This window comes from Ascaphus truei, chromosome 4 (genome assembly GCF_040206685.1).
Source record: "Ascaphus truei isolate aAscTru1 chromosome 4, aAscTru1.hap1, whole genome shotgun sequence".
Taxonomy (NCBI): Eukaryota; Metazoa; Chordata; class Amphibia; order Anura; family Ascaphidae; genus Ascaphus; species Ascaphus truei.
This window is the reverse complement of record NC_134486.1, coordinates 363007432-363022185: the sequence shown is the minus strand read 5'-3', so window position 1 is coordinate 363022185 and position 14754 is coordinate 363007432. Positions and strand designations below refer to the sequence as shown.

At 41.1% G+C, this 14754-nt stretch overlaps 1 protein-coding gene across 2 annotated transcripts in view; it reads left to right on the top strand.

Moving 5' to 3' along the window:
* ADAM17 (ADAM metallopeptidase domain 17) overlaps positions 1-14754 on the top strand; it is a 121184-nt gene that overhangs the window by 91792 nt on the left and 14638 nt on the right. For both annotated transcript variants that reach the window (XM_075598341.1, XM_075598342.1), the window contains exon 13: positions 12146-12345. In XM_075598341.1, the coding sequence (XP_075454456.1) occupies positions 12146-12345 (200 nt within the window). The remainder of the gene's footprint in view (positions 1-12145; positions 12346-14754) is intronic.

Here is a 14754-nt window from a genome sequence, read left to right as displayed (position 1 = left end):
ATATCATGGTGGGACTATTGAGTAAGCCCAGCAGACATTTTGATATTTTTGGGGGGTTGTTTACTGGTAATTTAAAAGGTATGCATATCAGGAATATTGGGGTTCACATAGTCAAATTAGGGTGGTTTAAGCTGAGGCATACTTCTCTTTCCATTTATACTGCTGCTTTCCCCCCCCTCTCTCTCTTCCCCCCTCCTCTCTCTCTTCCCCCCCCTCTCTTTCCCCCCTCTCTCTCTCTTCCCCCCCCCCCTCTCCCCCTCTCTCTCTTCCCCCTCTCTCTCTTCCCCCTCTCTCTACCCCCTCTCTCTCTTCCCCCTCTCTCTACCCCCACTCTCTCCCAATGATCTTCCAGATACTGCGGTTGCAAGCCTCTCTCCTTCACGTTGCTCCAACAACTTTTCTGCTTTCATCCTCCCATCTTGGGTCCTTGTCTTGGTATTTTAATTTCCATTGGAATGAAGTTGAGTAGTATCTTTGTCCGATAATGGTTTATTTTTTCTTATAAGTCGAGCCCAGTGCCATTTTAATTTCTCCATCCTTGTGATGTCGTCGTCTTTTTGTTTGCTCTCAAACCCATGTATTCTTTCATCGTGTCTCTTTAGGATAATACCCAGCATACATCTACCCATACTTTTTGGAGTTGTCTGAAGCTTCAGAATTATCTTTGCATTTAGTGTCCACCTTTCACGTTCATTCTTGAGCACAGTCAGAATACACCAGTTGAAAACTTTCCTCCTTGTACAGTGGAAAGTTCCCTTGAAAGATTGTATTATTATTTTTTCCAAATGCACTCCATCCCAGCCTCATTCTCCTATTGATTTCATGCAAAGGGGTTCCCATCCATTACTTGCCAGCAAAGGTATACATAGCCTTCGACTTCTAAGTATATTCCATGTATTTCGATCTTGGCAAAGTTGATCCATTGGTTGAACATCACTTTGATCATGCTGAGATTCATATGGAGACCCACTTTCTTCCTTCGGTGTGTTCTCCGATTTGTTGCCGAGAGTTGAACATTTTCATTGTTAAGTTGGTTGATTTCATGCGAGAAGTCTTCCACTTAATTGTTTGTATCACTTTGTTGGGGCATACACTTGGATTATTTGAAGCCTGTATCCCTTTGTCAACTCAATGGTGATTCGGGCTGCTCTTTTCAATGAGCTTTCATATTCCACTATGTTGTTTCTCCAGCTCTTAACAATGAAGCCTACACCACTGATTCTTCCATTTTCTGTACCTCCAATATAATGGGTAGGCTTGTGTGGTCAGTGAGGCCTTCTTTTCTTCTTCACTAATCATATCCTATTTATTACTTTCAAGGTCACCTTCCAGTTCTTGTAGTGCTGCTTCACTTGAGAGAGTCTGACAGTTGTAGGTAGCCAGATTAAAGTTTGAATGACTGCTTTTGTTTAACTTCTGGGGATTCTTAGCACCCTTTGTCTTCATACCTTCCTCCTGAAAGCTGTCAGGCCCAGAGGCAATCCAGCCACTGCGGAATGAGGGCCATTGCTTTTCGGCGTGTTTGATATTTGAGGTTTGAGAACTTACTTGCCATGATGGCTTCATTTGCATATTGTTCAAGCTTTCATAGTATGGTTAAATATACCAGCTCGAGTGCCACTTTAAGATGATGTAAACACCCGTGGCCACCATCCTGCCACTTTGAGGCAGTGTGATGTATATATCACCATCCCGTAAAATCAAACTATTAGAATGTACCCCCTAAAGTCGTCTAAGCTAGGACCTTTAGAAATGTTACCTTTCAACAATTTCTTGTCGACCGTGCCCAACGGCCCTTGATTCAGAATCTATTTGATACCAGACCCTGATTTTCCACTACACTATTTCCAGTCAGAGTTTCTAAAAATCTGTTATCTATGCTCCACTGTGCAGAGTGAGTCTGTGGGGCCCATTTTCCCTGGGTAACATCCAATCTTATTGAGCTTAACTGCTTTAGAGATGCCTTGTGAAATGGACACAAATTAACTGGCTCTACACAAGATCTTAAAAATTATAAAGCACTGGGCAAACTAGACTTGCAAAATCACAATGCTACTCTGACAATTATCAAACCGCATCAAACCTTGCCAAATTCTGGAAGGTCATCAATAATATCTTTGAGCCCTGTAGGCATCAAGAGCCTTCCAGTATCAACAAGCATGATGTCATTTTGTCTGATTTTTCGGCCATGGGCAGCAAATGAAACCTGCTTATGGTTCCATAGTTCAGTATAGAATCTAGTTGCTCTTCCATCTCATACCGATCGCCTCACTTCTAGAACAATTTACCCGAGTCTCAAATCCGCTTCCTATCTAAGCTCTTTCAACTACTAAGTAAGAGACATTGTACCTTTCAATGGCTGTTCCTGGACTATGCGCTCATTCCTGGTATGGTAATTGCCACCCTCAGCTCCAAGGTAAAGTTTCTCTTCAACACACTGCTAAGGATGCTGTATATAGGTGAGGAATTAGAATTCATGAATGTGTGGACCTGCATTCTTCTATGAATTCTTAGGGTAACGCTGCAATTCAGCTAAGTAACATACAGGCATACCCTGCATTAACGTACACAATGGGACCGGAGCATGTATGTAAAGCGAAAATGTACTTAAAGTGAAGCACTGCCTTTTCCCACTTATCGATGCATGTACTGTACTGCAATCATCATATACGTGCATAAATGATGTAAATAACGCATTTGTAACAGGCTCTATAGGCTCCCCGCTTGCACACAGCTTCGGTACAGGTTGGGAGCCGGTATTGCTGTTCAGGACGTGCTGACAGGCGCATGCGCAAGCTGCCGTTTGCCTACTGGGCGACATGTACTTACTTGCGAGTGTACTTAAAGTGAGTGTCCTTAAACCGGGGTATGCCTGTATATCCCATATACTCTGTAGTGTAACTAGTGTGTAGTGGAGAGCTTAATTACACCGCCACAAAGACAAGAGACACCAGTGCATAGAGTGCGGGTTAAGACGTTTTTTTAAGGCACCTGTCGGCTTGTTTTCACGAGCTGCACATACATTTTAGAGATGTGCAATTACGGCGTAATCAGCTTAATTCTCCTGAACTCTAAGAGTTCTGACACAATAATTAAGCTGTGCAATTATTTCCCGATCATTGAACTGACAACACACTTTTTATATTGCATTCTGCATTTTCCTTCTCTAACAATTCTATGCGTTTTTTGTGAAATAGTATTGATGGTTTGCTTAGCACTATACAAAATGAAATACAGCATTTACATAGCAAGGAAGTAGAAAGGTCAATGCCAGAGTGAGGCTAAGCATGTACACAAGAATGTGTGTGCGCTCTGTCCACACATATATAAACCATGCAAGAGAAGAAAGGAAAACGTATTGAGTACCAATGATTTTTGTTGGGTGCCGCGGCCCCTCCGGCGCATCGCGATCACGTGACTGTGGCATCACTAAATCCAGAAACGGTAGAGGAGCCGTCGTCTTTTTCTCTGCGTTTCAGATCGTGTTCTGCAGAGCCCAACCTCTCCGGGAAAACTGGCACTTAAAGGCCATGTCGTAGCCATGACGTCATGAGGCCACTGGAGTGCCAGACGTCATCTTGTAGTGGCTATGTCTTGGTGCACCGAAAGGGTTAAAAGCAATTGGACGATTAGAAGAATGAAGTGCTGTCAGTGATTCACAACAAGGGTTTTGAATCCCATGTAGTATAGTGGGTTCCTAAGCCGGTGGGTGTACAGCACACTTAGTATGGCCTCAATCTGCACTTTAGCATACTGTAGGTGGTCAATTACAGCACCCCACAAGGCTTTGCATCCAGAGCAACAAGGCATCGTGGGATGCGACTTGAGAAGCTCCCACAGTGATTTACAGCTATACCACCCATGCTGCCTGCACACACTGAGGTGCAGTCAGGGGCTTTATTAAGCACTGCAAGATCTGGACACCATACACCTAGGATCGGTTTTGTTAGCAATAGTCTGAAGAGTAGGCAATAAGATTAATTAATTAGGGGCTCACGGAACAAATATTTTCTAGCAGGGGGTGGACTAGGGTTGGGCGATGTATCTGTATTCCGTGCCGATATGCGAGATTACGTGGCCGATAAAGTAAATATTACTGGATGCCGGTTGTCAGAGGTGCAGCTTTGAAGCTGCCGCTGTGCTGTCTCTCTCTGCCTCTCTCTCGCTCCCTGCTTCTGAAGACGTAGAGGGAGAGGGAGGAGCTTTGGCCAGGGTGCGGGTGGAGGGGGGGGGGGGGAGAGAAAGCATGTGATAGCAGTGGGCTGCAGCATGGAAAAGTAGGAACTCCTCTCCTCACTTTCTTTTGTTAAGCCTTCCATCTACTTAACCCCTTCCCTATTCTTCTCCTGGGACCCTTAAACCCTTCCTCTCTCAACCCTGGGGCACGTTCTAACCCCTTCCTCTCTCCCCCCTGGGACCCATAACCCCCTCCTGGTGAGATGGTGTAACTAAATAAACACCAAAAGCAAACACACGATCAGTGGAAGGTGAGATAAAAATGTTGGTCTAGAAAGAGAGAAAAGGGGAAACTGCTTGGCGGTGCATAGCACGAAAAAACAGATCTGAACTGCCACTTGCGAATAAACTTTAATGGCACGTCATGTTCAGTGCTCCAGGACTCATATTAAGCATTGCCAACGCGGTCTTATTTATCTATTCAGTGTGCATACTCGCTCAGAAAGCATTGTTCTGAAAACACGGACATTTGGATGTGTTATGCTTATATACCGTACAAATGAGAGAGCCATTCATTAGAACAGTCATTGTTATTTTCATCTGCATGTACTGAGTCTAGACACACTGTGGTGCAGTTCCTCCTACTTTTTTTTGCTAGGTATAGTGCACATGGAGAGAAACAGTGTCTCTAATGTACTTGTCCAGCAAAGTACTCACAAAAGGGGAAGAAGATAATTCAAAAGGAGCAGCTGCAGCCTCACAGGTCACAGAAACAGGTCCAGGGGACACCAACAAACAGAAAGAAGCACAAGCTCTCATATTGTGACTCAAGTTTTAATAAAGCATGTAGTTCGAATATTTAAAAAAAAAGTCACATGTCGTAGGATATGGACCATGAAATATCAAAATACGTATAAAATAGACACAAGGGTTTAAAAAAAAAAAATAATGACACTGTGTAATTCAGTAAAATAATTCTGTATCTGTGGGCGCCATTAATGTACATAGCGCTTCACAGTAGTAATACACGTGGTAATCAAATAAATAACAGATAATATAAATAACAGATCATGGGAATAAGTGCTTTAGACATAGAAGTAACATTAAGGATGAGGAGTCCCTGCCCCGAGGAGCTTACAGTCTAATTGGTAGGTAGGGAGAACGTACAGAGACAGTAGGAGGTAACCCGCTTATCTGTAGGAGGGCTAGAATTATACTCCAAGCCGACAAACAACCGGAGCTCCGGCTTAATTCCGCAAACGTTCTCTGCCCTAATCAGGACGCGCTTTCCCTATACACAGGAACAACCGGGCTTCCGTGCAAGATCGAAGTGTGCTCCTAATTGTCCCAATGCGTTTTGTTGCCTAGTAACTTCCTCAGGGGTGGTCCTTGGGTGTTTGAAGAGGTGTTGTAAAGGGATTTATACGATGATGAAATCAAGCATGTGTTTGCTGATTGAATAGTCACAAGTTGTTCTCAAAAGTATCAGTGTGTCATGAAATACGTTTAAAAAAATGCATGTCTATATGGATATGTGTCAACATGGGCTCATGAAAAAAAGAAAACCATCAAAAATATTAATGAGTGAAAATATAAATCTTCACTGAAGGGAGTGTAAAAATGATTATTAGACTATTAATTTTCGTACATTTATATCTTCCTTTCTGCAATGTGTATGTTTATTATAATTTACGTCTTTGGAATTGTTGATATTAATTGTTTATCTAAATAAATATTAAATTCTTTTTCACTTTTATATTGTACATTTATATTTCAATGAAATAAAAGATATGTGCGCGCGGTCCCAAAGATTCTTGTATGTCCCAAACACTGTGATTAAAAGTCTCTCTGCAGCTCCTCACTCTCCCGTGATCAGCGGGGCAAACAACCGAATACAAGCTTACATATAGCAGGGCGCAAAAAGAGAAGAGAACACACACTATTAGTATAACTTTATAAGTAATTAATATTTATAATATGCATGAAATAAACACTTACATAAAAACGGATCACAGTGAATCCAAACTGCACTGGGGGGAGCTGGAAGGAGGGGTAGATAAGAGCTCTGTATTACCACAAATGCCAGATCGGAAAAACGGCTTGATGTTCCGGTAACAAAAGTTCTTTAGGCTCCAATATCCAATATCCACCCCTGCACCTCACTCAAATTACACCACAGGGAAGTTACAAACACACCTGCCCGGAGGAACGTGATAACGCGGTCTCTCTGCTGCGTGTGACATCACCTCTACGAGTTTTGCGTCATACGACGCTTCGTCGGGAGAAATTATTGCCAGCATGGACGTCCAGTTAAAATACAAGAGTTCTGAACAAACCCACCAATCGGATTCATTCATTCTCCTAATAGCATTATAACATTATAGGCTACCATACCTATTCAATCAGTGTTTAAACAACAATATAACATACTCCTACAATATACATAGATAGAAATACACCATTATTAACACATACAATTAGAATATTAACTTCTCATCTTAAAGTTAAACCTACAATGATATTGCTAAAACTAATAATGATAATGCACCACAGTAATATCTTTACTCTATTTCATGAAAATATATGATCACCTAACTAATACATACTACACATATTAATTAAATAACGATTAATAATAATAATAAACAGATGTCTTAATGATAATGTTACTAAACTAATCCACAGTTGTAACCTAACTCTATTTAGTGAATCTCTTATATAAATGTGTTCCCCTAATCATATCTTACAATTATAAACATCTAATATAACTCCTATATAATAAACCCTATACAATATCAATTTAAATTTATATAACCTACAAAAATGTATAACCTGACAAAGTGTAATAAAGATATACAGTAGATAATAGTAATTAATAAAAAATTGTTAATTCACATACATTATTCATACACTTAATTGCATATTTAATACATTATTAGCACATTTTTAACACATTTTTTACATTTGATATGAACTTCTCAAGGGAGTTATTGTAAAGTAATTACTTTAAAAATGGGGCCAGCTCTATCAATTCATGGAGTCCACCCGGTGACTTGCTCCCTAACGTGTATATCCAATATTGTTCCCTCTGTAACAATTTTGTATCTCGAACCGCTCTTCTAGGATCTCTTGGAACTACTTATACACCTCTAAATTTTAGACCATTAGGTTTTCCTTGATGACAAGTCAAAAAATGTTGGGACAGATTATGAATGTTTTTCCCTTTTTCCAAATTGGATTCAGCATTTTTAATCCCATTAACTTGTTCGCTGATTCTGATTTTCAGAGGCCTAATGGTCTTTCCCACATATCTTAGGTGACATGGACATGTAATGACATGTAATGACATATATTACAAATGATGTTACACAACTGATAAAATGTATGATATGATGTTCCTTATGGTTTTTATCACTTATGTTTTTATCCCGTGATAGATATGGACACATTACACATTTACCACATGGGTAATTTCCCTGGGTTTTTTTTTAGGAAATTGCTCAAGGATGGGTTAGATGTACCCTTTTTGAGGGTACTAGGTGCTAATATGTTTTTCAAGTTCGTGGCCTTTCTAAAAGCCACTTTAGGTTTCTCACTTAATGAACCATTTAAAGCAGGGTCCATCTTTAAAATGCTCCAGTGTTTCTGGATTATCTTTCTGATATTGGTCTCTTTATTACAAAACCTAGTCACAAAAAGTGGTGTGTTGTCCTGTATATCATCCCTCATATTGACATTAATGGAACGTTGTGATTTAGGGATCAAGAGAGACTCTCTTGGGTAGTCCCTACTTTTTTGGATAGGTTTTTCAATCAAAGTGGGATGATACCCTTTTTCCATAAACATCTTTTTTAGAGCATTTGATTGTTCTTCAAAATCCCCCATTTGTGAGCAATTTTTCCGAACCCGTAACATTTGGCCATATGGGATATTATCTAGCCACTGTTTTGATTACTTGTAAAGTCCAGGTAGGAGTTGACATCCACCTGTTTGAAGACTGTTTTACTCACAATTTGATTTGTCAATTATCTTTAGATTTAAATCCAAAAAGTTGATCTCTACTGGACAATTTTCTCCTCTCAATACAATGTTTTTAGTATTATGGTTCAGATAATCAAGGAATCTTAACAAATCCTCTGTAGTCCCCGTCCAGATCATCAATAAATAGTCCATATATCTTTTCTAATACAATAAATATTGACTAAATTCATTCCTATTCCATATGAATTCCTGTTCCCACATTCCCATAAATAGTCCTGCATAATTTGGGGCAAAGCGGGTCCCCATGGTCGTCCCAGTGGTCTGGAGATAGAATTTTCCCTCAAACAAAAAATAATTGTGCTCTAATATAAACAATATACTATTAATAATAAATTGTTGTTGGTGAAAGGGTAAAGTGTCATCCTGGTGCAAGAATTAAGATACTGCCTCCACACCATGTGTATGATGAATAAATGTGTAAAGCGAAGTAACATCCAAAGTTACCCATAGATAATGATCCTCCCAAATATTAGTGCGAGAATTTAAAACTTGAGTGCTATCTTGTAAATAAGATGGAAGTGCGGTAGTGAGGGGTGCAAGAAGAGTATCAACATAATGTGAAAGATTTGATGTAATAGAATCTATTCCAGACACAATGGGATGACCAGGGGGATCCGCCAAGGTTTTATGAATCTTGGGAATGTGGTACAGGATCGGAACCCTAGGAAAGGGGTTAAAGAGATAATTAAACTCCTTCCCCATTATAATACCCTGTGTCAAAGCTTCTTGCAAATGATCTTTCAAAAGTAACTGGTATTTAAGGGTGGGGTCACCTACTAAACATTGGTAGGATTGTTTATCGTCCAAGAATCGTGCGGCTTCTCTAATGTAGTCACCACGATCTTGTAAGACGATTCCTCCCTCCTTGTCCGCCTGACGTATAATAAGGTCACAATTTATATTTAATTTCTGGGGGTTTTTGTGTTTATTTTGCATGTGTGGATGTTGATACATATGCATAGACGTGTGTGTCTTTTATATCTCAAGACACTTCACATGTCTCATTAAAATTGGTTGATGCCAGTGACCATTTAAAAATTATTTTTTGAGAACAACTTGTGACTGACTATTCAATCAGCAAATACCTGTTTAATTCCATCAGCCTACAAATCCCTAGAAAACACCTCTTCAAACGCATAAGGACATTGCCTGATAAAGTTGCTAGGCAACAAAACGCTTTGGGCCAATTACTGTAGGAGCACACTTTGATGTTGGACACCAGCCAGCACAAAGCAGGCAGGCACGTTTGTTCCTGTGTGCAGGCAAAGCGCGGCCCGATTTAAGGCCACAATTATAGTGGCTGCATGCGCACGACAATGCGTGCTGCGAGTACAAATGTGTGTTCCTCAATGAGGCCGCCCATAGTGCACGCGAGCGCTGCAGAGCGACCGCGCGGGCGATTTTTGAAAATAAAAATTCATTTGTGTTTTTTTTTTGCGTGACACCCGGGTCACGTGAGCGGTTCAGCCAATGAAGTCGAACCAGGCTGGTGACACATTCGCCACACCTCCCGCCTCAGTGCAGGTTTCATGCGAGCAACAGGCCTGCCTGACATCACACGCACGCCGCAACTATAATCGCGGCCTAAGGCAGAGAACTTTTGCAGAATCGCTCCAGTTGTTTGTCAGCTTGGAGTATAATTCTAGCCCTCCTACGACGATATCATACAACGAGACAAGGATTCAACTACGTGCATCTACAGATAAATTGTTACCCAATGTACACACTGTAAGGACACCCGCATATACAGAAGTCTTTTACTAAATTACACATTATTGTGTCCTTGTAAAAAAAAAAAAAAAAAAACTTCATGGTCCATATCCTATGACATGGGACTTTTTTGATATTTTAAACTACATTTTTTATTAAAACTTGGATGACACTCTATGGGGAGCTTGTGCTTTTCTTTTTGTGATTGTTTTATTAAAGTATACTTCCAACACCAATTATATTTCATAGAAAGATGTTTTGTGTACACTCAGGTTAGCAAGTACTATAACATTCTAACCAGTCCTGTTATCCGTGTCTCAGGGCGGCAGTAACCGCCTCAGATGCAGACTGCGCTAGTGTTGAGCATCGCAAGTTACGTTCCCTAGAAGTGTGAGAAAAAAATATCTGGAAGCTGAATGGCCAAACATCTTCATATCCTTTTTTTTTTTTTTAAATAAGCCATTTAATTCTTTCTTCAGCGATTTCTATTCTTTCTTATTTGTGCTGTAATCCTCCCAGGGATGGTGCAAGGTCTATTGGTGGTGTAGGCCAAAATACATTTGGTGCCCTAAATTCTCTGCCTTACAAGCTCACACTGGCGCACAAACTGCTGCTGCTCACAGGTGGGCATAGTTTCCCCGGAAGTTTGCTAATTGACCCTCTCGTTCGCTAAAATTTTTAGAAAAATTTGCAAACATTGCAACGGAACAATAAGTGAATGTACAGGTCACATGATTCGAAATTAAGGTCACATGTTCCTTTTATATATTGTCAGTTGCTGTCCATGGAGAAAATGGTGACATTTTGCAAAGCACATTAGAAGACAGTCGTCCATTTGTAACCACGCATGCTGATATTAACACCCCACATTGCATGTACTGCCTCACACACTGGCAGAGGAGTTGCAAGGAATAAGGGAGATGAGACCATTATACTGAGAAAGGGGCATAGATAAGTCCTAAATGACACCTTTGGTTGCTGCTTCTATGTAAATTCTGTTCAACAATTGCCTACTTTGTGTCATCAACTGAGTTGGCTGTTGGAAACCTGTATGTATGTACAGTATGTATGTATATTTTTATTTATATAGCAAAAAGGGAAGCGATCACACCATATATACAAAAAAAATAGCTTACAATTATGTGCACGCATCATAAATGGTATATAAAGAAGATACTTCACCAAAATCAAATGACCAGGGAAGGTGCTGCCCTTATGAAGGGGCCCTGCGATCGTTGGATACCAGTGGATATGGATTAAATACCCTTTCTTTCCCATCTACCTGTAGTGCTGTTTCTCCTTCCCTGGTCATTTGATTTTGGTGAAGTATCTTCTTAATATAGCGCTATCCAGGTATTCAGCGCTTCACAGCAGTAATACACGTGACATAATATAACACATTGTGGAAATAAGCGCTTCAGACATGAAGGTAACAATAAGAAAGGGAGTCCCTGCCCTGAAGAGCTTACAATCTAACTGGTAAGTAGGAAGAAGTTGCAGAGACAGTAGGAGGGTGTTCTGGTAAGTGTGTCCGCGAGGGGCCATGGTCAGAGCATCTGAGATGTATAGGAAGTTTGTTCCTATTTTGACCACTTCTAAAACATCTCGCTTTCAACCCCACAGCGATGTTTAAGAAGTTACTGCACTTATTCCCTCACTTGCAGTCTCTGTAAGGCCGCGATTATATAGTGCGCGGCAACCACAAATGTCCTAATCCCTATACGGCCGCCCCTAGTGCGCGCGCACGATGGCGGGACCGCGTTTTGAAACAACAACAAAAAACTCGTCTTTTCAAGTGCGGTCAGGTGAGCGGTTCAGCCAATGAGGGCGTACCAGCTTCATGACGCGTCCGACAATCCTCCCCAATCTCCTGCAGCCAAGATCACACATCACTCTGGCGAGAGGTGCCCCCAATGCTCGCACGCAGACTTTAATCGTAGCCTTAGTCTCCCAACATTACAAAGATTGTAAGCTCCCCGGGGCAGGTATCCCCTTTCCCTTTGTCTGACTGTGTTGCACTTACTGTGTTGTATTATAATTCCCTGTACTGGTTTTTTCTCTTTTGTAAAGTGCTGAGTACACCTTGAGCGCTATGTAAATACATACACACATTCATACAAGATGGGGGCGCGTGTTGTTAAATGAGAAACGTAACGTATAAGAAACGTCTTTGTGTGTTTGTTTTGTCCCACTTTTGCTAAAAATGTTGCCGTTTCAGATGTTCTCGAGCTGCAGCAGAGAGTCCGTCCTACGCACGCTGATGAACAAAGCTCACCTCTGCTTTAAGGAGCGCAATAACAAGGTGTGCGGCAACTCCAGGGTGGACGAGGGCGAGCACTGTGACCCAGGTTTGCTGCACCAGCACGACGACCCCTGCTGCACGGACGACTGCCAGTTCAAGAACGCAGCACGCTGCAGGTGGGTAGCATGGCACTGCTGCACTGGCTGCATGATACTGCTACCGTGCACATTTGCTCTGATTTTATTTTATTTATTTATAAAATATTTTACCAGGAAGTAATACATTGAGAGTTACCTCTCGTTTTCAAGTATGTCCTGGGCACAGAGTTAAGACAAATAATACATGGTTACAAATACAGTTACATAAATGAACAGGGTATACATTATATACAAGACATTGCGTGCACAGTTAAAGAAAATATATATTATGGGCGAATGAAACAGTTACAGACCAGATTAAAATGTGAGATAGCCTTAGATTTGAAAGAACTTAAACTGGTGGTGGATGTGAGAGTCTCTGGTAGGTTGTTCCAGTTTTGGGGTGCACGGTAAGAGAAGGAGGAACTACTGGATATTTTGTTGAGCCTTGGGACCATGAACAGTCTTTTGGATTCTGATCTCAGATGATAAGTGCTGCATGTGGTAGGGGTGAGGAGCTTGTTCAGGTAGCTGGGTAGCTTGCCTATAAAGAATTTAAAGGCAAGACAGGAAAGGTGAACTTTGCGCCTAGACTCGAGTGATGACCAATCTAGTTCTTTGAGCATTTCGCAGTGATGTGTGTTGTAGTTGCATTGGAGAACAAAACGACAAATTGAATTGTAGAGGGTGTCAATTTTGCTAAGGTGGGTTTGAGGTGCCGAGCCATATACTATGTCTCCATAGTCAATAATTGGCATTAGCATCTGCTGTGCGATACGTTTTCTGACCAGGGGACTTAGGGAGGATTTGTTCCTGTAAAGTACCCCTAGTTTGGCATAGGTCTTGGTTGTCAGGGTATCAATGTGCATCCCGAATGTTAAGTGGGAGTCAAACCCAGGTATTTAAAACTAGTAACAGGAGTTAGGGTGGTGTTAGCGTTGGTTCTAATCAGGAGCTGAGTCACTGGAAGCTTTACAAATTTAGCCTTGTTCCCAAATACCATTGTTACAGTCTTGTCAGTGTTTAAAAACAGTTTGTTTTGGGAAATCCAGTTTTCGAGTCCCAAAAAGTCAGACTGAAGTATGTGTTGAAGGTCAGAGAAGCTATGGCTGTGCCATGCCCATCCATTAAAGCAGGGGAGCGCAAACTTTTCCTGCTGCGCCCCCTGTCTGGCCTGTGCTGAAGCTGCGCCCCCTCCTACCTCTGACGTCACATGACCCGCAGCGTTATTTGACGCAGGTGACGGCATATGACCTCACCATGGATACGCATCACAGTGTCTGAATCACAGTAAGTGTTTTTTTTTTTTTTTCTTCTTTTTTTTTTTTGCAGAGGCCTCACACGATCCCCCGGGTTTAAATTAAATGCCTTGGGGAGGAGCGCGGGACCTCTGCAACAGCCCGCGCGCCCCCTCCCCCCCCCCCAGAAAAATCTCCCGCCCCCCAGTTTGCGCACCGTGGCATTAAAGCTACGACTGCAGCACAGCTGTGTCGGGCTGAATGATTTCTATAGAAGTTGGAGCAAAGGTCTTCAAAATACTTCACCTTCCTGTCTTCTAACTTCTGTGTTGCTCCTGCAATACGTTGCAAATGGGCTAAAGTATTCAGTAGACGCTTTCTCACATGCTGGGAGTAGCTCAGGTGTCTGCTCCTTGTGACCTTGGGCAAGTCACTTTATGTCCCTGTACCTCAGACAACAAACATAGATTGTAAGCTCCACAGGGCAGGGACGGTGTAGAAATTCCTATGTGCTGCCTACTGTGCGCTATACTGTAATTGTGAAGCAAATGATCCCAATGGAAGAAAAGCGCCATATGAAATAATTATTATTATATTTACAGACAATAAAAAGCACATTACTTTCTTTGAGCAGAAATTGCACTCTATTTCCACAAACACACACTTGGGGAAAAAAAAAAATCATAAAATACAAGTGTATACTCACCTGAAAATGGCCATGAGGGAAACAAAGTACTGTAGTCTTATTTTTTTTTTAAACGTATTTATCTTGCTTTTAATGGAATTTATACTGTACAGCTTTGTTTTCTAAGTATGTTTCAGAGCAAACATGTTACTTTCTTTTGGGGGGGGGAGAATAGCAGTCTGTAAAATAAATGAATACTTTTGTTTATATCATTTTGACATATATACTCTTCCTAAACCGGATACTCTCAGCTTAACTAATATCTCTATAGTGACCCCTTTGGCGGGATTCATTACTCTCTTTTGCCCTCTAATGCATCTTAATATTAAAATCGATCAGCAAAAACGGAACAGGCGTCCCTGCTATTTTTTTATTATTTGCACCACCTCTCAATTAATATTAAGTACCATCAGATATGTCCTTTTATAACTTGTAACATTAGAAAAATGGAAATGTAAATATCCTGCAGATCTCTAGATTTTGACAGTATAAGGAACTGTAGGTCCGTATAACGTTCTCAGGATG